The sequence below is a fragment of the Episyrphus balteatus genome, chromosome 4 (genome assembly GCF_945859705.1).
Source record: "Episyrphus balteatus chromosome 4, idEpiBalt1.1, whole genome shotgun sequence".
Lineage (NCBI taxonomy): Eukaryota > Metazoa > Arthropoda > Insecta > Diptera > Syrphidae > Episyrphus > Episyrphus balteatus.
Genome location: NC_079137.1, coordinates 73,653,525 through 73,667,252, shown reverse-complemented (window position 1 = coordinate 73,667,252; position 13,728 = coordinate 73,653,525). Strand labels below are relative to the sequence as shown.

The window sequence follows — 13,728 nt, the reverse complement described above, 5'->3', positions numbered from 1 at the left end:
TTTTGTGAAGAAGCATTTATATAATTTAAATATAAGCCAAAAATAAGATTTTGAAAAAAATAATTTTTGGATTTTTAAAAAAAATTTGAAATTTTTTTTTTGAAAAATCAAATTTTCGAAAACAGGACATTGAATTTTTTTGAAATTTTATTTTTAGATGTTGATTAGTGATTTCTAAAGAATGGCATACCAATTTTATTTTACAACTTTTTTTTCCAAAAAATTATTTATAAAAAATTAGTTTTTTTAAAAAACGGCTCTAACGATTTTGAAAATTTATTTTCTAAAAATGCATCTTAATATATCAATCAAAACTGCATACTTGTTTTGGAGGGCAATTTAATTTCAGATTTTATTTTATTTTTTTTTTAAAAACGAATTTTATTTTTTTTCCAAATTTCTATATAAAAAGTCTTAAAAATTTAAGCAACTTTAACTCTAAGAGCAAGTTCGTGCGACCAAGTCGTGCATTTTATTTAATTTGTTTTAGTATCACGATTTTGCAAGCAAAACTAGTTGTTTTATTTTAAAAAATCGTGATAATAAAAAACGGGATTATAAAAATCGGGATTTTAAAAAGCGGGATTATAAAAAGCGGGATATCGAACCCAACCCTTTTTTTTTTTGACAAATTATCTTATTTCAAATATGAACAAAAGTCATTCGAAATAAAAAAGCAAATCGAAATAAATATTTGTTTCATGGCTTTCTTTCATCTGGTTCAGTAAGTAGATTAAATCGTTTTATTTTTTTTTTTTTTTTCAATTCATATCAACACTCATGTAAACGCTCACGTCAGTTACAATTTGTATAGAAATTCGAAAGTGAAAGAATTCCGAGTGCTTTCCTAGTGTCAAAAACCAAAAAAGCATAAAAAAGCTCAAAACTCAAAATTTTTATTGGAAATCAGTATTTTTGATAAATATGCCTCTGCTCCATGGAATTCCCAATTAATCTTTTTGAAAGAAAACTCACTTAAAATAAAACAAAATAATTTCTCATTTGAAATTAATATGATATTGATTTAATTCTTCAAAGTTATACCTTTTTTTTTTCTTAGCTATAAGATTTATTAGATTTTGATATTATTTTTTTTTTCAGTTTTTTGTTTTATTTTTTTACTTAGCAATCCATTTTTACTAAAAATATAATTATATAAATTTAGAGATACACACAATAGTTAGTTCTGTGCGTGTTTCTTCTTTTTTTTTTTGTATAAATTGTTGCACTTTTCCCGTCCTTGATGCATTTTTTTTTTTTCTAGCAATCATAAAAAATAAAATAGATTAAATAAAATTTATAAAGTTAACAAACATTGTTTTTTTTAATTTAATTTGGCGTGGCAAAGAATTTTTTGTTTTTATTATAAATTTAATTTAATATTATTTTTAATAGATATTTATTTTTGTTTTGTTTTTTTCTTATTTCTAAAGTTTCACATCAATAAGTTTAGTTTTAATATTTTTTTTTTTTTTTTTTTCATATAAGTATAATATAGTTACCTAAAAATATGTCTTTTTAAAAAAAGTGGTGTCATCATTTTCATGTTTTTCTTTGAATAAAATTTTATATAATTTTTATTTTTTTTATAATATAGTAGTTTGATATATTTTGGTTTTTTATTTTTATTTTTGATAAACATTCATTTCGTTCATATATTTTTTTGTTTTATATTATTACACAAATACCCTAAATTTTTGTTTTTTTTTTTTCCTATGATATTAGTTAATTTAATTATTTTTAATGGTTTTTTTTTTTTTATTTATTTACATTTAAATTGAAAATTAAAATAGCTTTTATAATTCTACTGTAGGTATTGTTTTATGCTTGGTTATGGATAAAAAGTTTTGATTTTATGAATACAAAGTTTCAATTTTGTTGCCATTTTTAATTAATTACTTTAATTAAAATTTACTTTAAAGAAATCTATTTTAAATATTAAATAAGAAAAATTAAATAAAAATATTGCCGAGTCCTTAGACCCTTTGAAATGCACGTGTGCATAAGTTTCAACCTTATGGAGGCCATTTTAGGTACCGAAACTTATGCAAACAATTGTTAATAATAAATTAATAGGTATTTTAATATTTTTGTTTGGCAACGAATTATATTTAATTCAAGCAGTTTTGTTCTCTACTTAAACACCGATATAAAACTAGGTTTTAGGAATAAATTTAATAAGACCTGGATTTTATTATTATTTTTTTTTTTTTTTTAATTTATTTTTTATTTATTTATTTTACATATTATTTGGTTTTTCTAAAGTAAAATAAAATTAACACAAAAAATAGTTTCATTTAAAATTTGCATTTGAATATTTTTTGTTTGTTTTCTCATATAGAAACCTTGAAATTGAAATGGATTTATGTATGTATTTTTTTAAGGAAATTGCTATTTTTAATATTTCTTTTTTTAAGTTTATTTTTGTATTTTGCTGATGAAAACCTTTGAAGTGTTCATTTTTTGTTTATTTTTTTAATTAGATTACCCGTAAGCCTGATTTTTTTTAAATACATTTTAGAAATAAAGTAAAAAGATTTTTAAATTTTATTTTTGTTTTTATTTTTTTAATTTTAATTAAGAAATACTGCATGAATTTCTTTTGCCACCCAAACTGCGTTCTTGAATTCTTTGTAGGTGTTGAAGTTGTGCTGCCGATGGAACATGTGCCCCAGGTAAAATGGGCGCACTACTTGGTGTACTTGGATGACCATTGTTGCCCATTTGATTTGGTGGCAAAGATTGCCTCCGGCGACGTCTTAATGCAGGACTCAGATTATAGGTGATTTTAGCTTGTGATAGAAGTTCTTTAAAAATCTATGAAAAATTAAAAAAATTGTTAAATTATTTTAAAAAAAATGTAAAAATAAAATAAAATTTACTTGTGTAATATTTTCATTTTTACAAGCAGATGCTTCAACAAAACCATTTTCCCAGTCAACCATTACCACAGATTCAGTTGTTTCATTGTCAATCTGAAACAAACAAAAATTAAATTAAAAAAATAATTTTAAGTTAAAAATATTAATTAAATATAAATAATTTTAAATACAATAAGAAGGAGAAAAGGTGCCGTGCATTTTATTTCTTATTCTAAAAGACTTAGCCAACTTCAAAATTTTTCCCCCTCTTCCACTTAATAACTTTGAAATTTATGTACTTATCCGTCTGTTTCCAATCGACAAAAAGGGTAGACATTGCTTTAATCCTAAGTAAACTCTCTATCAACATTTGGTTCATTGATTTAAATTTATTATACTCTAAATAAAATCTAACCCACTTTTGAAAAGAAATCAAAATAAGGAAGAAAAATTTAAACTAGGACGAACATTTCTGGATTTTCCACGTGGACACACACCAGTGATCAATAAACTTTTCTGTATTTTCCTATTTTTGGATTTTTTTGTGTGAAAAAGTCTTAAAATCAGAACATAAAAAATGTACATTATGTAAACCTATGTGCAATCTACAAATACATTTGTATTTGTTAACCCTTTGGGCTCAAAGTCCTATGTAAATTTTGACATTTCAATCAATGAAAATGGGATTTGTTTAGTAAGGAAAATATATGTATATTCGAATAAACTTGGCACGTTTTCTTTTTTTACTGGAAACAATGTTTGTATAATTTGGCAATACGTATGTACCTACAACTGAAGATGAAAAAACTATAAGTTATTAAGAGCTTTAAGTTATATATGTACATGTTCCCAAAAGGAAGTGAACAAAAAAAAAATTGACAGATGAGGCAGAACTGTACCTCAAACAGGATCAACCTTTTGCTAAGATGAACAAAAAATCAAAGCATACATATAGGGGCATAATAGTTCCTGGTTTTCAGCTTTTTTTTTCAATTTTATTCGTTCGCTTAACTTAGCCATTTAATACTCGTATGTTGGGACCTAGATGATTCACAAGCTAGAAAAAAAAACATGAAAAGTAAATTTAAATAACCCGTAATGGGATATGATAGTGGATGCATTGCAGTTCTTAGACTTTTTTCATTTCCTAGATATAACATCTTTTATTTGACTTCAACATTGAAGTTGAAAATATTGTATGTGATGTTTAATAGTCTTTTCTAAGAAAATGGAGAACAAACCAAAAGTTTTAATTTAACATGCAACTGACATTTTGAAGTAAAATATATTAAGATTGGTTGACTTTAACAAATTTACTCATTGAAACTGATTTGGAACAATATTATTTTAGCTAATCAACAACAAAAATTATATTTTTCAGTGACATACGATGGATCAAAAATAACTTTAAAAGAACTAAACATTTTTTCGTTCCTTTAAGTTTAAAATTCATTTTTTTTTTAAATTTTGAATTTTACATACAGGGTTGTAAAAATTTCAATAAAAAAATTACCTATTGCAATTTAAAAAAATTGCATTAAAAAAAATATTTATTGCAAATAAGAACATGTTGCATTAAAAAAAATGTTATTGCGAATAAAAAATTCTCTGCATTGAAAAAAATGAAATGGTAACGGAGTTACGAATAACAGAGTTACGCGCGACAGAGTTACGGCCGTCAAAGTTACGCGAAACCGAAGTTACGAAAAACTAGAGTTACGAATTCTAAAGTTATGTTAAGCTATGACATGTGACTTTTGGGTTGGCAACAATTGCAACAGCAGTTCACCACACCAAAATAACGTCAAAAAGAAATAAGAAGTTAAATTCAATTATGTCCCCCAAACTTACATAAATATACTTATGTTTTTTTTTCTATTTCAACGTTTTTGCGATCTTCTCACAAAAACAAAACCATATATGTATATCTATACCTATCCAATCAAAATTTTACATGATTAAATAACACCCATTTTCGCTTTACTCATTTAGTTCTGACCAATGAGAAAAATGTTAATCTCTTGTTTGTATTTCCATAATTCCATATCGTTCCTCGCAATTGTTGCCAACCCAAAAATCACATGTCATAGCTTAACATAACTTTAGAATATTCGTAACTCAAGTTTTTCGTAACTTCGGTTTCGCGTAACTTTGACGCTCGTAACTCTGTCGCCCGTAACTCTGGTATTCGTAACTTCGTCGGTTTCCCAAAAAAATTAAATGCAAAATGTGTGCTTATAATATTTTTTTAATAATCCTCAAGCTAACGTATGGTTAAATCACTGTACACATAAAAAGGTCATATATTCCGAACTGACATTGGTCGCCAAATTGTCAAAACATGACAAATTGGCGACCAATGTCAGCTACCAAATTCTTAATTGTTTAAATTACCGACGAAAAACGCACAAAAACCGATAAATCACGCACACCACTAATTTTTAAACAAATATTGACCATTTTCCGCGTTGAAACACGAAGAAAATTTGTTATTTTTCAATTTGTAATTTTTTCAAATGACATTTTATAAATTTAAACAAAAACAAATTTCCTGTTTACTGCGATTAAAAAAATAAAAATTAAAAGGCGACCTGACAGATTGGTGCCCATTATTGACAAACAAATTTTGACAACGTTCGGAAGATATTACCTTATTATGTGTACTGTGGGTTAAATAGCCAAATTCAAGGAATATTAAAAAAAATATTTGATGCAATAATTTTTATTTAATGCATAAAATTTTTAATTTGCAATACATTTTTTTTAAATGCAAAATATTTTTATTTGCAACTATTATTTTTTTAATGCAAATATTTTTACAGTTGCAATGAAAATTTTGTTTTTAATGCAAATGTTTTTGTTTTTTTTTTAATAAATATTTTTTAAATTTTGTAATGCAAAACAAATGCATTTAAAAAAAAAAACTATATACAATTCTGGTTACATAACCTAGATAACTTTATTATTATGTTTTTAAACTAATTTAACTTAACACACCGAATTTTAAGTTTCGAAAAAATCAAACATTTTTTTACTGAAAATAACTTCCTTTGCCAATGCCGATAAGTTGTAAACGCATAATGGGGAATATGATTTTTTATTTTATTTTAGTGGAATATTGAATAACAAGAAAACTAATCAAGGATTTTGGCATTTTATCTGTATAAATTCCGATAAATTTTAAAAAATCCCGCAACAAAACAAGTAAAAGACGTCAGCAAATTTTGTTTAACGGAATTAAAAGCATATGGGTAATTCCTTAAGAGCATATATAAAATATGTAGGCATATTTTTTATTTTTTTTTTTTAACACATTAACACTTATTATTTTATTTGTTTCATTGTTCTTAATATTAAAAATATTCTAACTAGCTATTGTGCTGTCTGAAAATATCTTCAAAAAAGATGAAACGGGTGTGACGTAAGAAAGTCATATAAAAAATATATTTTATTGAAACGTTTTTCAAAAATTTTACTATAGGTGTAGAAAAATTTTTTTTACATTTTCAAAAATAAAATTCTTTGTAAAAGAAAAGAAATTAAATGCCGTACTCAGTTTGGAGAATTAAACCATCAAAAAAGATGTTATCGTTAGTTTAAACATTTTTAATGACGTTTTACATTTATTATAAATTAAATTTTTACTATACAAAATTTTTACATAAACATAAACTTTTATCATAAGGACATGTACCTACCTACATTTTTTTAATTTCAACCAAATAGAAAAGAACAAACATTGTCTCTTAATAAATTTTTCAAGCTGAAGAACCGACCTTTTCAATATTCTACGACCAAAATTTAAATTTCTTTTAAACAAACTTCAAGAAAATAGATTAATTCAATCGCTTAAGTTTTTAATTTTCCCTAAGACTAAAAAAAAATCAACAACGAACTTTTTTAATTAACATTATTTATTATTATTTAAGACAAGATTTCCCACTAGAAGAGTAACCCTCGCAGTCAAAACCACAGGTTAAAATTAACAAGAAACAAAACAACAAAAACTTTCTTCTTGGTTTCATGGTTTCCAAAAAATTGACTCCGCCAAACTAAGAGTAAGGGTGTAAACTAATTTTGTCTTCAATTTTTCTTCTATTTTTTTTTTTTTTGTAAATATTTCACTCAAGTATGAATAATAACTTAAAACTTTGCTAATTTTCTTTCTTTTTTCCAAGAAAACCACTTAAACTTCTACCAAAAAATAAAAAAAAATATATATACATAAAGCTAAATAATCCCATCAAGTTATAATCTCTTACCTCTCTCAGCTCACTATTTTCCTCTACCAAATCGATTTTATTGCCAACTACAACAATCGGTACAGCACTCGTTCCTTTCGTCTCATGAATTTGATCTCTTATCGTTCGAACCTCATCGAACGTACTTGAATCGGTGACATCGTAAACTAATATAAAAGCATCCGCTGATGAAATGGATAATGCTCGCATTGCTGGAAACTGCAATGAAAATTAAACAAAAATAAATTAATTTCAGAGTTATTTATTAGCAAAAAAATTATAAATTTAAGAAAAATATTATTGTTCAACAGTTTTATTTAGCTTCAAGTAATTTCTCATTTAAATAACGCATTTTAAATGGCAGCTGTAGATAATATTTTTTTTTCTCTTCCACCAATTTAATATCCCGAGTAAAAATAGAAATTGAATTTTTAAAGAAAAAATAAAAAAAAATCTTGACCTCCGCACCACAGCTGAGCCACCGCCGTTTGTCGGAAAATTTCGGCACACCACCGCCGCACTACGACTGCACCACGTCCGCACCATTTCATTTTGAATGAAAAATTCGCTGTACCATGATAACTTTGAAGACGACTTAAATATTTGAATAAGTACGAAAATTTGATCATGGTGAGGTGGCAATAGAAATTTCTGATAATGGTGCGGACGTGGTGCAGCTGTGGTGGGGCGGAATTACATTTTTACTCGTAATTCCTACGAAAATGGGGTACCTATAATTGCTCTTGCAGCTTAATTTAAAAATATAAACTTGTCACTAATGGAGGTAAGATTTTTGAGCGATAGAGGGGGGAAAGTTGCACCTGATGGATGCAGTGCAGAAAAGACGACAAGAGTAAAGAGGGAGAAATAATTGATAGCACTTATGAGAAACAAGCACTTTTCCAAAACCAACAACATTTTGTTTTGTCATTATCCTGTCATTTAAAAATGTTTATCCTGCTGCCGCCGCGCCATCATCTTATCTCTCTCTCAGGAACTTTTAACTTTCAAAACTGAACTTCAATAAATGACGACGACAACATCGAATGGATAATCCCCTTCATGATGGTGCACAATGGAAACTTTTCTTACCCTTTGCTGCATTCATAGATGTTAAGCCATGAAAATCCCCTATACAATATTGGATAATTTTTCCTCTGAGAGAAACAAAAAAAAAAAAAACAATGAAAATGATAAAAAAAAAAAAACTGACATTAATCGCGCTTGCAATTCTTATAGTTTCCTTTCACGCCTGCTTACCACCCTCAAAACACTCTCTCATTCTCCCCCTTTCTTTCTCTCGATGGATGTATAAAATAGGATTCGGATGTGAATGGTGTGTCAAGATTATGCTTGTAGTTTATTGCTTTATTCGTTTTTGTGTGATTGCAGTTTTTTACTTTTTTTTTTGCTCCCTGTTCAGTTCGAAGACCTCGAACTCACCTTTCTACGACCTTACAGAGGAGGTAAGCTTATTTTTTTTTTTTTGTTCTTGATTGAAGTATCTCATAGATATGGCAAAGAGATGTGAAATTTAATACGTAGAACGATGATGATGCTTTTTGTTTGTTTTTTTTTTTGTTTCTTCTTCTGCTTTTCAAAAATGTCGGAATGAGAAATTATTTTTTTGTTATTTTGACAATGAAAAAGTGTTTGTGATCATTTTCACTTTTATTTTTTTTTTTTTTGAAAAGTTGTCCTTGATTTAGGATATCATTTCTCTTTTGTGAGAAATATTATGTTGAGGAAGGAAATATAAAGCAAGAAAAAAAAAATATGGTTCACTATGGCGTATGAGTAATATTTTTTTTTTTTTAAGTTTTATTTATTTTGATAAATTATGGTATTTTGAAATAAAACTTTCTCTCTATGGGGTTATAGTTTAGTAGATGAAAATGCATGTGTTTTTGAGATGCAAGGTATTGTTGAACAGGTGGTGATAAAAGTTTTCGTACAAAATTTTTCATTCAGTGGAATTTTTGAAGAGGATATTTTGCATGAAAATGCTTTTATTGTTCATTTTGGAAGTACAACTTCTCACTAAGTAATCCATTTCAGATCTACATCCGTTATAATGCCATATAAATTGTTTTTTATTTCACTTTAAGTACTAGAATACACCTCGACAAAAAAAAAACAAATGCGACAAATTCGTGAATTTTCATTTTTAATGATATTCGAATCCATAAAAACACTTAAACTTTTCTTTTCCTGTCTAACAAAAATATATCCTTCCGCATCGCGAAAACAAGACCAAGTACTGAAAAAGTATTTCCTCTGGTTGTTTTCGAGTGTTCACTTTGCCAAAAAGCCACTTCGAAGTGTTTTTCAACTCCAAACTCATCCAATATATATTTTTTTGAGTTGAGTAACCATATTCCAATAAGAATGAAAAAAAAAAAAAAAGGAAGTTAAAAAAAAAAAAAAAAGAAAAAAACAATTTCACATCGGAAGAGGTGATGGAATTTCAATTTTTTTTTTTCTCATCCTCGCCGTCTGTATATTGTGCCCATTTTTTCATTCTTTTATAAAGTATAGGTGTGTATAGGGGAATTTAAACTTTTTCCGCAAGTTGAAAAACAACCCTCCTCATGGATGTAGATATTTTTTTTTATCCCTTAATGCTCCTACTTCGTATATAGTTAAGTTGGCTTTGTGTCTGTTCATTTGTCAAGGCTATTCATTTTGTTTTTTTTTTAACTTTCGAAATGACTTTTGAAAAACATTTTAGGCGAATTGAAAAATAATGGCAAGTCTAAGTGTTTTTGCTTAATTTTGGGTATTTTTTTTTTTTTTTTTTTTCTTTTTGTGTACAAGTGTCCCCTACAATGGTATCTTTTGTTTTTGATAATAAAGAGAATACCCAAACAATTAAAATTAGGGACATCTCTCGCGTCTTGACCTGTGTGTGTATTTATTTTAAAATATGGAAAACCTCGAGAATAATTAATTTCAGTGGGAGTTTTAATGAAAATACTTTGGTCGTCAGTGTTATTTATTTATGCACATTTGAGGATGTGGATTTTTTTTATTTAAAGCTTAGTAAAAAGTTTGGATAAATTATAGGGACTCTCTATATGGCTTTAGTCAAGTGAAAAAAATGCTAATTAAATCTTTTGTTTTTTCAAGAACTTTTGTGGTTGACAAAAAATAATAAAATTAAAAAATAATTATAATGAAAATTGAAATATATACCAACTTTGAGGTAAAATTAATATAAAAATTATTCAATTCAATTTTAAACCACTTTTGAATTTTAACACCAACTTTCAAATATATTTTCTCCATTTCTGATATATGTACATATTTGACACTTTAATTAGACTGATGAAACAAAATTGAAAAAGTGCAAGATTTACTAAAAAAAAAATATCAACGAAAATATGCAAAATCCGTTCAAAAAATCATGAAAATATATTATTCAAGAAATTAAACATGCACAACGCACTCAATATTAATTCCTACAAATCCATGTAAGAGCTTTTAATCCTTAAAATTTAGTATACCAAACATCTATAAAGTGTGAAAACAGGTAATAGATCTCGTTCACAAAATTCACTTTTTAAAATCCATAACACAAAATTAAGAATAGATCAAAAGTTCAAAATGTTAACTATAAACTGTCAATAATTAAAGACAAAACTCAAAATATATCGGAATATCGCCAAAAAACCAGAACCTTGAAGGCTCTTTATGAAGAAACCTTAGAACCAGAAAGCCCAAAATGAAAAAAATCCTATTCGTAAAATAAAAATCTCAAAAAAACAAATAAATTGAAAATTTATAATGTGAATGCCCAAAATTTTAAAATTCAAAATATTAAAATATAAATATATTAATAACAAAATAAAAAATAATTAATAACAAAAACCTTTTTTTTTAAATGGACAAATTTCTGAACAATAGGGCCTTTATTTTGACAATGGACTTCTTACAATATCAAAAAACAAATTCAAAATTTTTAATCATCTGCATCTCAGAAAACTCATTTACCTATCTACAGGGTGTCCCAAAAGTAATGGATCAAACGAAATATGCTGATAGGCCAACTTGAGGACTCTCAGAATTTGGTAACTTGTTCATCCCAAATCCTTACGGTTTTCGATTTAATGCAGTTTTTGTGAAATTTCGAAAAATCCCGACTTGGCAACAGTATTTTGCTTCCTCCGCTCATAATTGATTTTTGTTTTATACAATTCTTTCACTAAAACATTGCCTAATAATAAGAAATAATTAATTAATCAAAATATGTTTTATTTCATACGCCATTTTGCTGCAAATTAATTAACAGTTCCATGTTTTATAAAAACTCAATTTCTTTCTTTTATTTCAGGCAACACCCTGAAAAAAATTTGTATGGTGTGGCACTGGTTTATTATTTTGAAAACTTGCTGTGTTATTGCAGTTTTCAAAAATGTATAAAAATTTCCAAAGTTGAAATTAGAACGAAAGATATTTTAATTTGAATGCAAAAAAACAGACGTTTTCAGAGCAAAATAACAAACAAAAATCGAGGCTTTTTTTTCAAAAAGAAATAAACAAACAACAGTCGAGAAAATGTGTTTATTTTTCTTTGTTATTTTTCTCTGAAAAGCCCTGTTTTGTTGCTTTTAAATTGTAATATCTTCAGTTCTATCTTCAACTTTGGAAACTTTTATACATTTTTGAAAACTGCAATAACACGACAAGTTTTCAAAATAATAAACCAGTGCCACACCATACAAATTTTTTTCAGGGTGTTGCTCTGAAATAAAAGAAAGAAATTGAGTTTTTATAAAACATTCAACTGTTAATTAATTTGCAGCAAAATGGCATATGAAATAAAAAATATTTTGATTAATTAATTATTTCTTATTATTACTCAATGTTTTAGTGAAAGAATTGTAAAAAACAAAAATCAATTATGAGCGGAGGAATCAAAATACTGTTGCCAAGTCGGGATTTTTCGAAATTTCACAAAAACTGCATTAAATCGAAAACCGTAAGGATTTGGGATGAACAAGTTACCAAATTCTGAGAGCCCTAAAGTTGGCCTATCAGCATATTTCGTTTGATCCATTACTTATGGGACACCCTGTATAATATATTGATTAATTGAAAAATACCACAAAAATCTTGAAAATTGTACAAATCTCATATCTAATTTTTAAAAATATATTAACAGAAAATTACATGAATGTAATAGAACTGGGCCCCAAAAACTCCAATCACTCAACTCAAATTTAATCAAAATTGTCTAAAAATCTAGAAAAACCAAAATCCTGAATATCTATCCAAAATCCCATAAACCCAAACTGCCATGAGTAAAGTTTCAAAATTTTGAGTGAAGGGGTATTAATTTGATTTCGAAAGATATACCGAAATCTAAAACAAAAAATTCTGACATCTCAACACCCCTTAATCCAGAAACCTTATCGTTTTGAAAAACTTTTGATTAAAAACCTGTAGATTCAAAACCACTAAAAAAAAATTGAGCTACAAAACTTTTAAAACATTAAATCAAAAATGTCCAAAATTCCTTAACTAAATTTTAAAAAAATATAAGTGACACAAATTTTCTTTAAATCATATCTTAATCCTAGGAACTTCAAAATTGCAAAAATATTGTGTGTTTTAGTCTTATCGTTTGAACCGAAATCCGTATCCAAAAAAGTCAAAAATCGGAACGCTTTAAATTCTGAACTAGAAAACCGGAAATCAGAAAACCTTAAGACAAAAAAAAAAATAAAACAAAAATCATTAAATACTTAAATCTTAGGTTTTAAGATTTACAACTTATTTTTTCTAGTATTTTTTGAATTTAGGGTATTTCTAGTATTTTTTAAAAATTTTTTATTCTGAAATATTTTATTCTTCATCAAGCTTTTTTTAAGTAAACATAATTTTTATAACTCTAGTGGCTTGCTCACTTGCCCATTACGAAGCAAAACATCATCAAACATCAAGGGATCTTATAAAGGTACCTTAATTACAGACAAGAAAAATTATGGTTACTTTTTAAATAAATTAAGAAAATATATAAATAATAACCTCATAGTTTTTAATCGTTACCATCATTTATATTGTCACTTCTTTTTCACTTCTTTAAAAAAGAATAAACACTAAAGTGCTTTAAAAACAAATAAAACACCGATAAAAAAGTCTTACCTCAAAAACAGAAAACAAAAATAACAAACTACATCTGTAGTTAAAGGTTTTAAAATAGAATGTGACTTTGAATAAAAAAATCTCCTTCTACAAGAAACTACAACATTTCCTAGAAATATCCTTCAACCAAAAAAAAAAAAAAAAACATCACGATATACCACCAAACAAAAATTTGTTTTCCAGCAGAAGATACTTTCGTATATATGAATTGTCCAATGACCATGAAAGCACTCTTCCAACGAAGTGCACTTTTCCTACTAATTGAGTGTGAAACCTAAGGGGAAACTATACAAAACTTGCTTCATAACTCAATCTACTGACCGATGAGGTGTCAAAAGTTTTCCTACTACAAACCACCATCAACCAACAAAAAAAAAAAGAAATAGTTAAAAGTTTTCCTATGCGGACTTTATCCTTATACTATCTAGCCTAGCTTCAATATGGTTAATGGAATTTTGTTTGTTAATAGAGTTTTGATA

At 26.7% G+C, this 13,728-nt stretch overlaps 1 protein-coding gene across 1 annotated transcript in view; it reads right to left on the bottom strand.

The window, feature by feature from the left end:
• Positions 1 to 2,294: 2,294 nt before the first annotated feature.
• Positions 2,295 to 13,728, bottom strand: part of LOC129918881 (ras-related protein Rap-1b) — a 47,086-nt gene continuing 35,652 nt past the window's right edge. Inside the window, exons 4-6 of the mRNA XM_055999626.1 lie at positions 7,124 to 7,321; positions 2,883 to 2,975; positions 2,295 to 2,817 (exon numbers count right to left, since the gene is read on the bottom strand). Coding sequence (XP_055855601.1) covers positions 2,578 to 2,817; positions 2,883 to 2,975; positions 7,124 to 7,321 — 531 coding nt within the window. The 3' untranslated portion in view covers positions 2,295 to 2,577. The remainder of the gene's footprint in view (positions 2,818 to 2,882; positions 2,976 to 7,123; positions 7,322 to 13,728) is intronic.